Genomic DNA, 15,661 nt, shown 5'->3' on the forward strand with positions numbered 1-15,661 from the left:
CTGTTTGTCTACATGTGTCTCTATGTCTCTGTGTGTGTGCGTGTGTGTGTGTGTGTCTGTCTGTCTCTGCCTTTGTCTGCCTTGTCCGTCTTTCCCCCTCTGTAGCTTGGGCTTCTGTGGCATTCCACGAGATGAATGCTCTTTTCCCACCCCGGTTTTAGATGTGGTGTTCCAGCTGGACGATGGCTTCCTCCCGGCCCACAAGCCCCTGCTCATCTCCAGCTGCGACTGGATGGCGGCCATGTTCCGCGGCTCGTTCATGGAAAGCTACGTTGAGGAGGTGAGGCCTAACAAGCTTAACTCATTCAACCCCAGAAAAGTATAAATAGTTTTTTAATACTTTGTCCTGCACTCCCCAAAACGTATTTATAGGTTTGTTTGTTTTTTTGTTTTGTTTTTTGTTTTTGTTTTTTTGTTTTTTGTTTTTTATACTAGAGCATACAGAAGGCTTTGATGCAGCTTCTTACATGAAGAGGTCGCTTAAAGCAATGGTAGTTATTACAAAAAAAATGGCCAGCAGATGGCAGTAGAGTATAAGAGATGAGCCAGTGCCATGTAGCAACAAGTTCTTTTCCATAATGTTTTCAACAGGTTTGTGAATAATATTATATTAATATAATATTCTAATGCTAATTTCTGCAAACGGAAACAGATACAAATATACTTTTTTTTTTTTTTCCTTTCCTGATGAAAGAGACTATTTTGGTAGGTTCCATGTTTTTATAGCAATAGATCAGAATATTCTGTGAACCTTGCAAAATAAGTCAAAATCCAGTAAAACATCCGGGAGCATTTCATTTAAGATTTAAGATTTACTACAGGACTGATGATGATGATGATGATGATGATGATGTCACCTCAATATTTAGCAAGATTCATTACATGTGATGTTTCACTTGTAATCTGGTTCACTTCCTGAGATGATCTCGTGGTCACTTGACACACCAGAACCAGACCTCTCCATCCTGCAACACTGCAAAATGCTTACTCATCGAGGGAAATGATTTCATACTGCAAATTTAGACTCTCACATAGAGCAAATGTACTTTCGTCTTTTATATTTTTTTCCACCTTGTATGCATGGGGTGGTTGCGCAAATTATTGAGGCACAGAGTAAGTCTTTTCTGGGAACAGCCATAGCGGTGTTTGTTATTGAAAATACATACGAATCAGTAAGTGACATGGCAGCAAATTACACTCAAATTTGAGGTGGGAGTGGCGCATCCCCTTAGGCAAAACTCCTCAAACTGTGAAAGTAGCCTGTGATCAGCCAGCGTTGTTCTATTTTCATGCTCATGTCACACTTCCTTCTCGGTATTTTTAGCTTCACACATTTGACTGTGCGATATCATGACTTCACACCATCTGCGTGCAACAGTCTTCACAAAGGATTTGAATTTGAAACCAATTAATTGTTGATGATTGCCTGTAGAAATGATAGGAGATATGAAAATGCAGTTATTTGTTCTTGAAGCAGTCATTTACAGTGGGTTTTTTAAAGTCTACTCACCCCTATTCTAATGTCAGGTTTTAATGATATTAAACAATTGGAACAAGAAAACTGCGATTGGCTGGCAACCGGTCCAGGGTGTTCCCCGCCTACTGCCCAAAGCCAGCTGAGATAGGCTCCAGCACACCCCACGACCCTTGTGAGGAATAAGCGGTCAAGAAAATGAATGGATGGATGGAACAAGAAAAATAATTTAAGTACTTTTTTTTTTTTTCCCCCACTGTCAGTTTGACCCATAACCTGTAGACAATCTTTTCGAGAGGGGAAATAATAAGGTTACACAAGTGTGCACACCCCTTATTACTATATATAATATTGATCAATCACATTCAAACGCATAATATCGGTGCATACCTTCTGCCATTTAAAGTGCCTCTCATTATAGGTCACATTAATGGTGGAAAAAGTTGTACAAATATTTATCTTAGTCTCCTGGCATTTCAACAGGGGAGTGTAGACTTCTTATATTCTTATATCAAATGTTTTTAGATTTTTACATGATTAGGGGCACAGCACAGACCACCTGTCAATACAGTGCCTCCAGTTACTATCATGAATGTGAATGAGACCACTCATTAATGTTCCATAGTCTCAGCTGGGGCTCCAAGCTCTTGAGACCACCCTGGTCTCAGTGTTGTGACTTTTACTCATAACGAGAGGTCTTGCCACGCTGACATTCTCTTAATTACGCCGAGAAATGGAAGTTGAAGATCGACTCAGTAGGTAGACTCAGGGGTTCTGTTTAGAGTTCAGGTCGCCTCTTTCATCTGTGTATAGTTTCCGGACGTGCTGCATACCTTGAGTGGCAGTAATTGAAAACAGCTCAGCTTGTTTGTATGCATTTATTTTCTTAAATGGATTCAGATTGGATTGCGGCATCCAGAAGTCATTGCATAAGCTTACAGGGATGTTGGCGAATACAATAGAAACTCGAAAGTGGAGTTCAACCAAAATGTTTAAAAATATGCTTCAAAAGTCAAAATTGGAAGTTTTTTGTTTTTTTTTTGGTTGGTGTGGACTCATTTCCATGTTCCTAGTCAAGAATGTCTTCATCGTGAGGTGCTTCCTGTCTCCCTGCATGCTTTGTTTTTTGTTTTTTTCCCACCCACTGCTCTCACTACCAGGCATCATGCTTCTATCTGAGGAAAGGTAGCAGAACCAGAACAGGATGTCCTCTACCCTTTACCTCCACTGCTTTGTTTGTATTGATAGCCAAGTTTGCACATAGTCACCCTTGTAGTTAATTGTGAGAAATATTCCAGCTCACCTGTATTTATCCTCAATCTGCAGGTGCCCATCCCGACCACGAGTACTGCATGTATGCGGGGCGTGCTGGAGTTCCTGTACTGTGCCATGTTGACACCTTGTGCTGATCTGGAGGCCATTGAGCTCATAGTGGTGGCCAACCGTCTTTGTTTGCCGCGCTTGGTCGCCCTCACTGGTAAGGATTCTTTGCAGCTAAAGGTAGGAGAAGACAACGAGAGATGGCAAATAATAACATGCTTATGTGTGTACGTTTTCAGAGCAGCACGCTGTTGACGAGCTTATGCAGTTGGCAGTGAAAGGAGTTGACATTGATGGGCACGTCTTGGGCTATTTGGAGCTTGCCCAGGTCCGTTTAAAGGAATATTTGAATGACGTTAAATGACTATGTATTGCAGTTCTGTCTGTTACATTTTCTACCAATTCCCCCCTCTTTCAGTTCCACAATGCCAAGCAGCTCTCAGCCTGGTGTCTCCATCACATCTGCACTAACTATAACAGCATCTGCCGCAAGTTTCCCAAAGACATGAAGGCCATATCGCCAGGTAAAAACATGCACGCGGCCTTTGCTGCCTGAGATGGAGTTTCACAGAATTATTTCAGTTATTAACTAATTAATTTTTCATTATTCAATAATGTATAGTTAAAAATACTACTACTATTAATAAAAAATTAAATACTACTACTACTACTAATAATAATAATAATAATAATAATGGTAATGTTAATAATAATATTTAAAAACTATTAATAAAAAATTAAATACTACTACTACTACTACTACTACTAATAATAATAATGGTAATAATAATGTTAATAATAATATTTAAAAACTAATGTATAAATAATTAAATGAATAATTCTATTAATTTTAAAATTTAATGTAAATTATTATTATTATTATTATTATTATTATTATTATTATTATTATTATACAATAGGTTTTTCCACTGCCGGAACTTTTGGTAAAATTCAGTTTGCACGTTTTTCCACCAACAACAATTACCAGGGTAATGGGCTCTTTGCACAAATCCACTACTTCCTGAACTCAACACCAGTCCTTCATTTCCTGTCTTTCATGAGTGGACAAGCTGATTAATCCAGGTGTGCCTGATCTCAGTAATTACAACGACATTGGCCAGACACACCTGGATTAATCAGTTTGTCCACTCATGAAAGATAGGAAACAAAAAAGTGGTATTCAGTTCAGGAAGTAGTCGAACTGTGCGAAGAGCCCATTAAATTCCCCAGGGGGCATCCAAGTACTATCTCGGCAGCAGGGTCTTGCTGAGCCAGGCAGGAACTTTGAAGGGGCGGGCTGCACTGACCTATGCTGATTGGTCAAATTTGGAGGTATTGTTTTTCCATCAGCTGGACTCAGTCAAAGTACTTTGAATTAATTACCGATAACTGCAAGAGGCTGTGGAAACACAAATCATAAATTCCCTGCGGAACTTTTACCAAGAACTCCCTTTACCCAGAACTCAAAGTTCCTGGGCTTGTTGGTGGGAAAACGCCTATTTTTTAAACAAATTCAGAATTCAAATACTGCCAAAAGCATATTGCTAGCTATGATGTTACTAGCTAGCTACACTGTTTATTTGCAGAGAAGCAATTCCTGATGCTTACCCAAATATTGTATCTTCTATCTGAGAACTTGGTACGCCTCTATACTGTTCTGAAAAACTCAAAATACAAACACTGTCCATGACCTACTTTTGGGTCCGGACCCACCAGTTGAGAATCTCTGCTCTAAAACATGAATTATGGATTAATCATCCCAGACATTTGTGAGTATATTCATGGAAAATGAGCAGTATGTTTGGGTTTAAAACTCCATCAACTTGTGTGCCACTATGCAGACAACCAGAGGCACTTTGAGAAGCAGCGCTGGCCTCCCGTTTGGTTCCTGAAAGAGGAGGACCGCTACCTGCGCTCGCAGAAGGAGCGCGAGCACGAGGAGGAGATCTTGCGCAAGCAGCACACCAAGCGAGGCTGGTGCTTCTGGAAACAGCCGTCCTCTTCGACGCACGTCTCCTAAGAAGAGGTCCCAGTTGGAACCCTCCCCATCCATCGCTCTCTCTCACTCTTTCTCGATGCAGACCTGACTCACTTTTCAGAGGGAATGTACTGTATTGTGCCTCTTTTCAACCACGGGAGTTGCATTTATGCCTACGTCATGGCGTCGCTCGAACCAAGTGCTTCCCTGACCCACTCGGGCCTGTAGGGGGCAGCAGCACCCTTCCTTGGTCCCCCTCCCCTCCCATCTCGAGAGCTTCATCCCGTCCATTGTGTGATTGGACCGGGAGCAAGGGCTGTCAATATCTCCTCGTCTCCACCTTCCATCTCGATTAGCTCCACTTTTGTTTGAATTTAACCTGAAGAGTCGGGCGAGGGGTTCACTTCTGCCTTCACTTCGACACAGACTGTTAGCTTGCACACACAGACCTTTTGTCCAAGATCTACCTGTCTAATACAACCAGCACTGGATATCCAGGAAGTAACACAATGTAACTAAGTATTTTGATATAAGTCGTGCTTTTTTTTTTTTCTTTTTTTTTTTTTCTTTTTTTTTTTCTTTTTTTTTTTTCTTTTTTTTTTTTTTTTTTGAAACCCCTCGCACCTTTTTACACCACGAGAGAAGTCAATAGGCCTCCTCCAAGGAAGTGTTCATGATTGTCTTGACTGTTGAATTGGAGCACATTTTTCAAATTGAGGGCAAACCCTTGCAGTTAACGACGTCTCTTTCCTGCACCTCCCACAGCCCCCCCCCCCCCCCCCCCCCCAAAAAAAAAAAAAAAAACTCACATTGACCACTGGCCAAACGGCACTTCAGAAACTTTCCAAGTGACCACTCAATAGCGTTGGCGGGAATACGGAGCCTTACTTGACGCCTCTTCCTGGAGGAACGACGGATTACAGTATTAAACAAAAGCAATCTGTAACGTCCATCACCGCCACTAGGCTGCATGGAAGCGCCTCAGCAAGCCTGCCTTTACACCACTGCACCACTGGGGGCAGCACTGCTCAGGGCCCCAGCACTACACAGTCACACTTTGTATGCCTGAGACTTCTACAGTACATTGTTGTCTGTAGTATGTAGAAGGAGGAGTATTAGGGCCACACTGAACAAATAATATTCCCAGACTTATGTATTTGAGTAAAGTCGTAATATTTGCACACGTGAACTTATGTAAAAAAAAAAAAAAAAAAAACTTTGTTGACCAGTAACGCCCATTCTAATGGTTTGTTGTCTAGATGTGCGTGTAAGTGTCTAAAACTCACTTCACCATGCATCATTGATGCCAAAATACCACCAGATGGCGCCTGAGCAAAAAAACAAAACCGTAAATATGAAAGTTTTTCAGTGAATAGAGCAGGGGGTGTTCAAACTTTTTACTTTGAGGGCCACAAACAGAAAAATCACCGGATGCCACGGCCATGTTGACATTTTTTACTTTGATGTATCAAGTTCACCAAAAGTCAGTCAATCAAGCAATTGTATATTGTTTAGATATTGGTGTTGTTTTTTGTGTTTTTTGTGATACCTTAACAGCTTTCACAAAGTAAAATAATTCATAGAAGGAGACAATTTTAGGTTGTCGAAAACATCTTCAGTACAGTGTTATGAAAATAAATGGTTAATTTACATTACTTAAAAACACTACAGTATAAAAAAACAAAAACAAAAAACATGTATTAGTAGCAGATATATTTTTTTAGTGTATGCTGTGGGCCACTTTTGGCCCCTGGGCCATAGTTTGAACACCACTGGAATGGAGGGGGAAGTGCAAATCAAAACCTGACACTAGGGAGGTCCAAATATGAATTGTATTGAATTTAAAAAAAAAAAACTTTGTTCTCATGACAATGCGGTTTAAGTTTGGTTTCCTTGTAATATTGATATTTTCTTTTCATGGCATTTTACCTTTTTTTGTCCTTAAAAATGAGATTTTATTATTGTAAGCAACCTAACTTTTTCTTTTGTAACTTACGACTTTATTCTTACATTACACTTTTTAAATATTTCATTCCTCCCCCTTGTAATTACGCTTTTTTTTTCTATTTTGTTTTCATTGTGGCCCGAGTACTCCTTTCGTTGGCATGTACAGTATTGTGAGGAGTGTTAAAAGAAAGCACGAGCACATGCAACATGTTATTGAGTGCATTTATGAACTGTGTTCACCTCACTCGGAATACCAAAGCTGTGATTCTCTTTCTTCCCCACTTTGCTTCATTTCCGCTTCCCTTGCGTCCTTGTTGCAAAGAGAGAGCCACGCGGCGGGCAAGTGGTTTTGTAGTACAAGGCACATGATGGCGTTTGAATCCCTCCACAGAAGGAAAGACGAAATATTCACTTTGCCTTCCGTTCCTTTCGCTGGAATCAAAAATGGTGCTTAAGACACAATACAAGACACATGCACACACATTAGTTCTGAGTCGGGCTGCTCGATTATGAAGAAAATATTAATCATGATTAGGATGATCATTTATTTTTTTGATACAAAACAAGAAAATGTTTAAACGTAAAAATTCTTCAGACAAAATTAAATGTATGCAAGTTCCTTTTGGATGAAACAAAATTTTAGTAAATTAATTATTTTAACATTTTAAAACTCAAAATTAGTAGTAATATTTGTTTTTTGTACAATTTATGCTGATTTTGTAATGGTGGAGTGTAATAATAGAAATTGCAATTGAATTTTGATTGATTGCACAGCCCTAGTTCTGAATTTCTAGTGTTTCACTTTTGTTAAAAGTGCTTCCAAAAGGTCATTCAGTTGAACACATGCTTCTTGTGTATAAAAATAATAGTAATAATAATAATAATACAAATTTAGAATGTGTAGTGTTCCGATTTTACACAGATTTTCTATTGAATTCACCACCAATGTGTTAGTTCAGCTAAGATTTAATTTTATTCTTTGGCTTTCAGTGGTCGCGTGACAAGTGAGACTTTCCGGTGAAGAGTTCTTTTCTGCGCTTTAACTAGAAAAGGGATAGAGTTGGGATGGTTTGAGTCCCTGTCCTCCGCGGGAGCTGCGACGAAGTCCTGAAATAGAATTCGAATTGGATAACAAGAGAGCCAAGTGAGAACCAAGCCAATTTCTCAGCGAGAGAAAAAAAAAAAAAAGTGTAAAAGGCAAAAACAGTTCAGGACTTTAGGGAATTTTGAAAGGCGAATTGTATGAATTATTGGTATGGCCCAATTAGCATCTTCTCTCAGTCCATGTGCCTTTTGTCGGACAAAATTAGTCAACATAATGGTTTATACATTAGCCCGCACTGGAATCACAACTCAATTTTCTAAGACGATGACTTTGAATTGATCTCTGCAATGACGATTTCTGCAGATTATTGTTTTTATGTGGATTATTTGGATGGAGAAAGACTCATGCCATGGACAGAAGGCCATAGAGGAGTTGTGATATGGGGGGGGGGGCGTTGATTCCTGAAATGAAGATTTCAAACTGTTATTCAAGCATGTGTTGGTAGGGGGCAGTACAGTTAACATTCTACAATAATGTCACTTTGCTTTGGAAGGCATTTTTCTTTTGAAGTTGTTTGTGACCTTTCTGTGCTTAGCAGAACCTGGATGATTGTAGCACAGGTTTTTGCTTTTGATTGACCTAAATTAACCCAATTTTTAGAAGCTCTGACTTTTGTACACAGAACACTTTCACTCAGCTTTGTCATAAAAATAATAAGAATAATATGCAGGGATGTTTATAAGCATGCTTCAAAAACTAAGAGGCAATCATCAGGTGGAATGGTTATCGAAATGAAAAGAGTGACCATCTTAAATTGGATGACAAAAAAAAATAAAATATTGTGAGCGCTAAGTCAACCGTCTCTATGGCGACCTCTCACGGGCCAAAGTTATACTGCACACAGATGTCATGTTTAGTTGTTTGTCTTCATCGTGTAGTTTTTACTGTTACAACGGAGTCGTTCATGTGCCTTGAGTGAAAATGTTCACACTTGTAGCCCTGTACAGGCTGACCACTACTACCATTCTCCACTTCTCAAGTCAATTAAGCCAAAAAGTAACCACATGCAGAAGTAACATTAGGCAGCTTGGAGTTTTTGTTTGTTTGTTTTTTGTTTTTGCAAAGTAAAGCAGCAGCGATGACACGAGGTTTTGTTGTTGTTGTTGTATTATCTGCTCAACAGTTGAATTGTAAAACAACCCTGCACACCAGCAGTTCTCTGCACTCTTTATTAGGTGCCTGCACTTTCTATTATGTAGCCTATAATGAAACCTTTTGTGGTCAATACGCTGAAGTCTTTATATTCCATCACAACTCATCTTATTACTGACATCATTACTCCACGTTCAGTATTACTGTATACCGCTCCACTATTCAGATGCAGTGTGAATAATCATGTAGGATTAAATGCAAACATTCGCTGTGACATCCATGTATAATATGATGCTTTAATGAATTAAGATAGTCGTTATCCAAAGTGAAGTCCAGTATTTGAGAAGATGGACGTCATGTTTGAGCTGCGGAGGATTGTGTGGACTAATTAGAATAGTTGTGCACTTTTGTTTCCATGTGACTTTTATTAACCTCCACTGCTCATATGTGTATCACCATAACAACAAAGAGCACACGTACCACCTTCACCCGAGACTGTTAAGGGCTTTCAAAAAGAAAAAGAAAATTAAACAATCAGAATGTTTGCTACTGTTTGAAAAAAAAAAAATGTTTTTGAAACAGTTTGTAATATTTTAGAACGGCTATGATTTGTACAAAATTTCCCTTTTTTTTTTTTTTTTTTTTTTTGTTGCCATTTCAGTATTTTGATGTTTGACATGGATTTTATTAAAACGGTTAATCTTTTGAACTTGTCTATTGTGTATTGTTTTGATGCATACATGATCCAGCAGTCCAAATATTATGCATGTATATTTTTTTGTAAAAATAATATATAAAATAAATGTGTTGAAAATAATACAATTAAATATACAGCATTATTAAAAATTCTGAATTTATCATCATACTAATTTTAATGTCCCATATTATATAGACTTGTTTGTTTATACTATATAATTGTGAGTGCCAGTGATGCCAATAATGCATTACTCAAAACTCTTTAGTTTTTTCAATCACGATCAATCCATCCTGTTACTTCTCTGGGTGAAGTAATCTGTCTACAGTTGTTTTGTAAAGTTGTGTATGTGGAAGAAAACTGATAATTGAGAAATAAAATGCAGGAGGAGACCGCATTCCTCCATCGAGACGCATAGCAAACTAACCATTAGCATACATACGAGAGAGAAACTACAGTGTTTACTACAGCTTGAAGTGAAGAATTCTGGGACTTCACAGTTAGCATTCTGTCCTCATGTATATGCCATGATGTCGTGTTTCAAATTTAATGCAGGAAGCTGACAGATTTGTGTTTTCAAGATGGAAATCCAGTCACTTATTTTGAGTGTGTCGTAGTTAAAGAAAATATTAAGTTACGTTCCACACTCAAAGTGACACAAAGTGATATCTAGCGTGATGTCAACACAACTTCAAGAGAACGACTCTATGAGGTCCACAAATGTATTTATTATATTTATTAACACCAAGAACATACATTATAAATGATAAGTTTTGGCATGACAGTTAAAAATGTCTTCTTCTTCTTTTTTTTTTCTTTTTTTTTTTTTACTTTTGAATTAAAATTAAACTTCTATTTAGGGTTTCTGTCAGCAAATATAAATAAAATATTCCATTCAAATGTCATGTCATGCTGCTATTTAATCATAATAATTAAAAAGAGCAAATGATTGTCCTTATTTCACACACTGCTTCTGGGTCTGAAATTGTGAAGCAGCAGTGACCTCTAGTGGATAAAATGAGTCATTAAGCCATAGGGCAATTTTACCCTGCATGTCAACCTGACATGGGAGTTCTTGTTTATTTATTTATTTATTTGTTTATTTATTTATTTATTTATTATAATCATTTAAATGTGTTTACTAATTTCTTAAGTGACAATCTCTAGCCACAATATTAGCTTGCTTTATGACAAGAGCTGTCAAAATATTTGCCTCCTCTGCAAAGATAATATTTATTCACTGTCTCTTGAAAGGAATGGTGACTATTGTTATTTTGGTTGTAGTTAAAAAACAAACAAAAAAAACAATGTATAAGTGCTAACAAATTTAAATGACGTTATTTTGCGATTAAATCACACAAATGTGCGGAAAATACATGTATGCATTAAATAATATAAAAATGCTAATGGACTCTACATAGCATTTCTCCCCTTACTGTAGCCTACATATTGGTCGGGTCAAATTTTACATTTGTCAGCAATAAATATCCCTTTAAATGCAGGCCTATTTTCACTCTGTAATTTGATGACTTTTCCTAAAGTTGCTCAAAATACACACACAAATTTAGCGTGTGTTAAATGAAAGAAAATGTCGAAACTCTAAATGACTTGAGAATATTTTTAATGGGACAGTGTGGGGCATATTGGATTATCAGTTATAACATTGTAAAGTATCTAACAAAAATCAAAGTCATATATGAGCAGAGTGAGTCAGCAAAAAACGGGTCCCTAACTTAGCCGTGACTCATATGGAGTCGAGCGCATGGTGAGCTGCATGGAACTTTTAATGAAGGCGTTCTGCTGAGAGATCAGAGGAAGCCGCGCGCGCGAGGAAGGCGGCCTCGCGTCGTCATGGTGACGTTAGTGATGTGGTCGATGATCATCATCTTGAGATTAGTGACAAGGGAAGGTATATGTTTGCGGGATGTGAAATAGTTGCTTGCTGATATATTCCATGTGTGCAGTTCAGTGACGCCATCAGCTATACTTCTATTTAAAGTAGTTTTGCCACCTTTACATTTAGATGATGAAAAGTTGTAATCATGACCTCGGCAACTTTCATGCGCCTCTGTTATGAACATGGACCGACTGACTCGTGTTCCAACACATGTGGGGCTGTGACATCATCCCATCTGGCTCTCATTGCCAGTGGTTGACTCAGCAGGACATGAAAACGTTTCATTTCGACTTTGAGGGCGAAGAACCAAAAAAGGAAAATAATACATGATTTGAAGATTATTATACTATTATTGAATCACTGGTGGTGGAGCGGTTCACTTGCCTAACTTCTGCTTGGGTTCAGTCAAATCAAGACTTCCATCCAGTCACATCATGAAGTTTAAAAAAAATAAAATAAAATAAAAAATAAAACAAACTGAGATAAACAGGAACATTGAAAACCAATTGCACTGTGCCATTACCGCCAACAGAGGGCGCGCTTCAAATCACCTGGACTTAGTTTTCCAAACGTTCATCTTCCTCCAGCAGACCTCGTGAAATACAAATAGCACGAAAAGTAGCCGACAGGGCACCAAAATTGTCTTGCTACAATTATTCACGTCTCCCATCTAATTGAGGGGCTACTTCCAAAAATGTTGTGAGTGCAGTTGCCATGGAAATGTTTATCCAATAAGGGAAGACGTAGAGATTGTATACAAAGGAGCTGGATTAGTGTTTGCTCGGTTCATTAATCCGGTTTCATTGATCGGTCTGTAGAATGCTGGATGATAAACAATACAAATACACTGGATTGTGTTATTGGACTGTATTGCATGACATGTATGCGCAGGAAGTACGTGCGCATTCACACACGCATGCGCACACACAATTATAGTAAACGAAATAATAAAAATTTGGGGAAAACATTTTCGTAACGAAATAAAACAAATGGACATATTTTTGTTTTAAATAAGCATTTTCAACTTGTTTTAATTAATGTAATAAATTAGTTTTGGGGTTTAATTTCAATTTATTTTGGCATTCCTGTACGGCCATCCAGAAAAAGTAAGGTGACTAATACTCCATATATCTAAAAAAATAAATAAATACATACATAAAAGTAAAACTAATACGAAATTAAAGTGAAACGACACATTTCCGAAAAAAATCAAACTAATAAATCTGCTCTAAAAACTATTTTGAAAGCAAATGAATAAAATAAGTCAATAAAACAAAAACAAACCATAATGAAAAGTCTAAAAGTAAATAACCCTGACGCGCGCACGCACACAGCCCAAGGGGAAGATACCTCAAGGTTGTTGTCAAGGCGCATAGCTGAGCAGTCACCTCATCTGGAGGCCTGCTCTGAACACACACGCACATTCACACGTTTTGACCCCTCTCTCTCACAAAACACGCACACACTTGGCAAGCATTGACATAAAACCTCTCCTAACATGCACAATATTATTATTATGTATGTAGCATTTCATCGTATCTCAAATCAGCAGTTGACATGATGATGACAAACAGACCACAAATGACTTCTCTCGTCAGGTGAATGTTTTTATGCTCTTCTTATCACTTGTGACGAATATCTACTTTGTATATTGCTTGTCTATCTTAACTTTAGAGTTCTTTATGTTAATATTTTGGGCTAGCAGTATGCTGTGACTCAGTATGGGCTATTTATATAGTAGCTTTTTCATTGGTCATTCTGATGCCATATACCATGTTATGTTAAACTCCACCAAAATATCTAATAATAAACACTGCAACTGGACAGTACTGGGCCCAAATAAAGCTAGAGCAATTGCTACATCGAACCTTTTTACAGATCTTGTTGCTGCTGGTCTGGATGATGATAGGTGTGCGAAAAGACTGGCATGTGGAACAAAGAGTTAAAGGCTCAGACTGTAAAAGTAGCAATTATGGATCCATGAGATAAAGGGACGACTACACAGGAGATTATATAAGCGCCTAGATGAGAGCAGAAATGATCACAAGGTGTAGGGTGATGGAGAATATATTATTAGCGAAGACTAATGACAACAGAAGGACAAAAAAAAAAAAAAAAGAAAGAAAAGGCTTCAACACATCTTTACATTTTCGGCTGCCCCTTGGATTGAAGTCACATAAACCTTCCATGCACCACTCAAACTCAACTTAATTTGTGCCATCCCGCCAAGAAACTTTTTTTTTTCTAGCGAGGACTTGGAGTTGGCCTTGTCATTTTGAAGGTACAAAACCCCCAGTCCTGAACCATAGCAACATCTATCAGCTTGTGTCAAGTCAATACGCGATCAACTTACTGTTAAATGGACAGTGAATTGAATTAAGTGTACACTAAGAGGCTAGGGGCGGATTTTGCGAGTTAGTGGAGCTCTCCACAAGCTGTCAAGCACAGTCTGTTAGTCTAGACTCTCAGGAAGGCAGGGGGCTGGACAAAGAGCTGGTGGCAATTAGCGAAGGACATATTTAGGAGAAAATGGCCATTTCTATACACATATACGCACAAACGTGCACAAAGCCCCACTGGTCATCCTGGCACTTATCCCACATTTGGACCCAATGGCCAATAACCGCCGCACCCTTGCAGAGGAAATGCCACAGTCCTCTAAAGTGGACTCTAACAGCGCCGCAGTTCACATGTCCAGATATGGACCAAGAGGCTTGGAGGGGCAGGAGAGCCTCTAATAACAGGAAGTTGGAAGAATAATAGCAGCAGGAGGATGTCATGGAAGCCTCCCGCCGCCAACAACCCCCTGTAAGCTTGATTCAGAACAGCACCATGCATGAGGATGTGCTGAATTATTTGTTTCACGTGTTCAAGTACCACATAGCTGTGAGGAAGTCGATACATTTACGGTATCACACAGGTTGAATTTTTAATTTATGGATTATTACACGACTCCAAATCTTCCCTGTGTGGAGTTTGCATGTTCTCGTCATAGGCTCTCGCTCAGTCGCAGACCTAACTCTACGCAGAGGCGGGTTAGACCCGATGTTGGCCAGAATCTGAAGATACGCCGCGGCCTAAATCTTCAATCATTGGTTTGTTATCTTTAATTTCATTACTATTAAAAAAAATGTTACTATACCTGTTTCACTGTTAAAAAGCATGTAATCCTACCAGCTCAGGGTCACGGTTGAGCTGGAGCCTATCCCATCTGCCTTTGGGCAATAGGCAGGCTACGCCCGTTGCCAATCACAGGGCACACATACTATACCAATAAAATTCACACTCATTCAACCATCCCAGCTTTATTCATTGAGCGCTTAAAAGGGACGACAACCCCAAACATTTTTTCTTGACAATTATGTTGAATGCAGCCCCACTAGTCTAAATATGACATTGTGGTTAATATTGCGTTAGTGGAGTATGAATTAAGCAGCAAAATCCAGCAGTTTTTTTTAATCAATACCAGAAGGCGGCCATTTCGCTACTTGCTATCAAGTGAAAATGACATAGTTGCTCAGGTCCCAACAACCAATCACAGCTCAACTTCAGAAAACAGGTAAGCTGTGATTGGTCATTGCCTGAGCCCTGAGCAACTGTGACGTGCCCCCCAACTGAGATGGATAAAAACAGCCATCCATCCATCCATCCATCCATCCATCCATCCATCCATCCGTCCGTCCGTCCATCCGTCCATCCGTCCGTCAGTCCGCCCGTCCGTCCGTCCGTCCGTCCGTCCCGTCCATCCATCCATCCATCCATCCATCCATCCATCCATCCATCCATCCATCCATCCATTTTCTTGACAGCTTATTCCTCACAAGGGTTGCAGGGGGTGCTGTAGCCTATCTCAGCTGGCTCTGGGCAGTAGGCGGGGTACACTCTGGACTGGTTGCCAGCCAATCGCAGTAAAAAACAACAACAAAAAAACAAAAGAACAACCATAACTAACAAGTTGCTGTTCATATTAAATAAATAAATAAATAAATAAATAAATAAATAAATAAATAAATACATACATACATACATACATAAATAAATAAACAGATAAATAATAATAATAATAATAATAATAATAATAATAATAATAATAATAATAATAATAATAATTATTATTATTATTATTATTTTCTCTCTTTTCACAGTCTAACGCG

At 38.6% G+C, this 15,661-nt stretch overlaps 1 protein-coding gene across 7 annotated transcripts in view; it reads left to right on the top strand.

Annotated features, from left to right (window-relative positions):
• Window positions 1-5,332, top strand: part of rhobtb4 (Rho related BTB domain containing 4) — a 34,969-nt gene extending 29,637 nt beyond the window's left edge. For all 7 annotated transcript variants that reach the window (XM_077521056.1, XM_077521062.1, XM_077521058.1 and 4 more), the window contains 5 exons: window positions 162-280; window positions 2,801-2,951; window positions 3,034-3,122; window positions 3,213-3,318; window positions 4,636-5,332. In XM_077521056.1, coding sequence (XP_077377182.1) covers window positions 162-280; window positions 2,801-2,951; window positions 3,034-3,122; window positions 3,213-3,318; window positions 4,636-4,814 — 644 coding nt within the window. In that variant the 3' untranslated portion in view covers window positions 4,815-5,332. The remainder of the gene's footprint in view (window positions 1-161; window positions 281-2,800; window positions 2,952-3,033; window positions 3,123-3,212; window positions 3,319-4,635) is intronic.
• The last annotated feature ends 10,329 nt before the right edge of the window (window positions 5,333-15,661 follow it).

Source organism: Festucalex cinctus, chromosome 5 (genome assembly GCF_051991245.1).
Source record: "Festucalex cinctus isolate MCC-2025b chromosome 5, RoL_Fcin_1.0, whole genome shotgun sequence".
In the NCBI taxonomy this organism is placed as follows: Eukaryota; Metazoa; Chordata; class Actinopteri; order Syngnathiformes; family Syngnathidae; genus Festucalex; species Festucalex cinctus.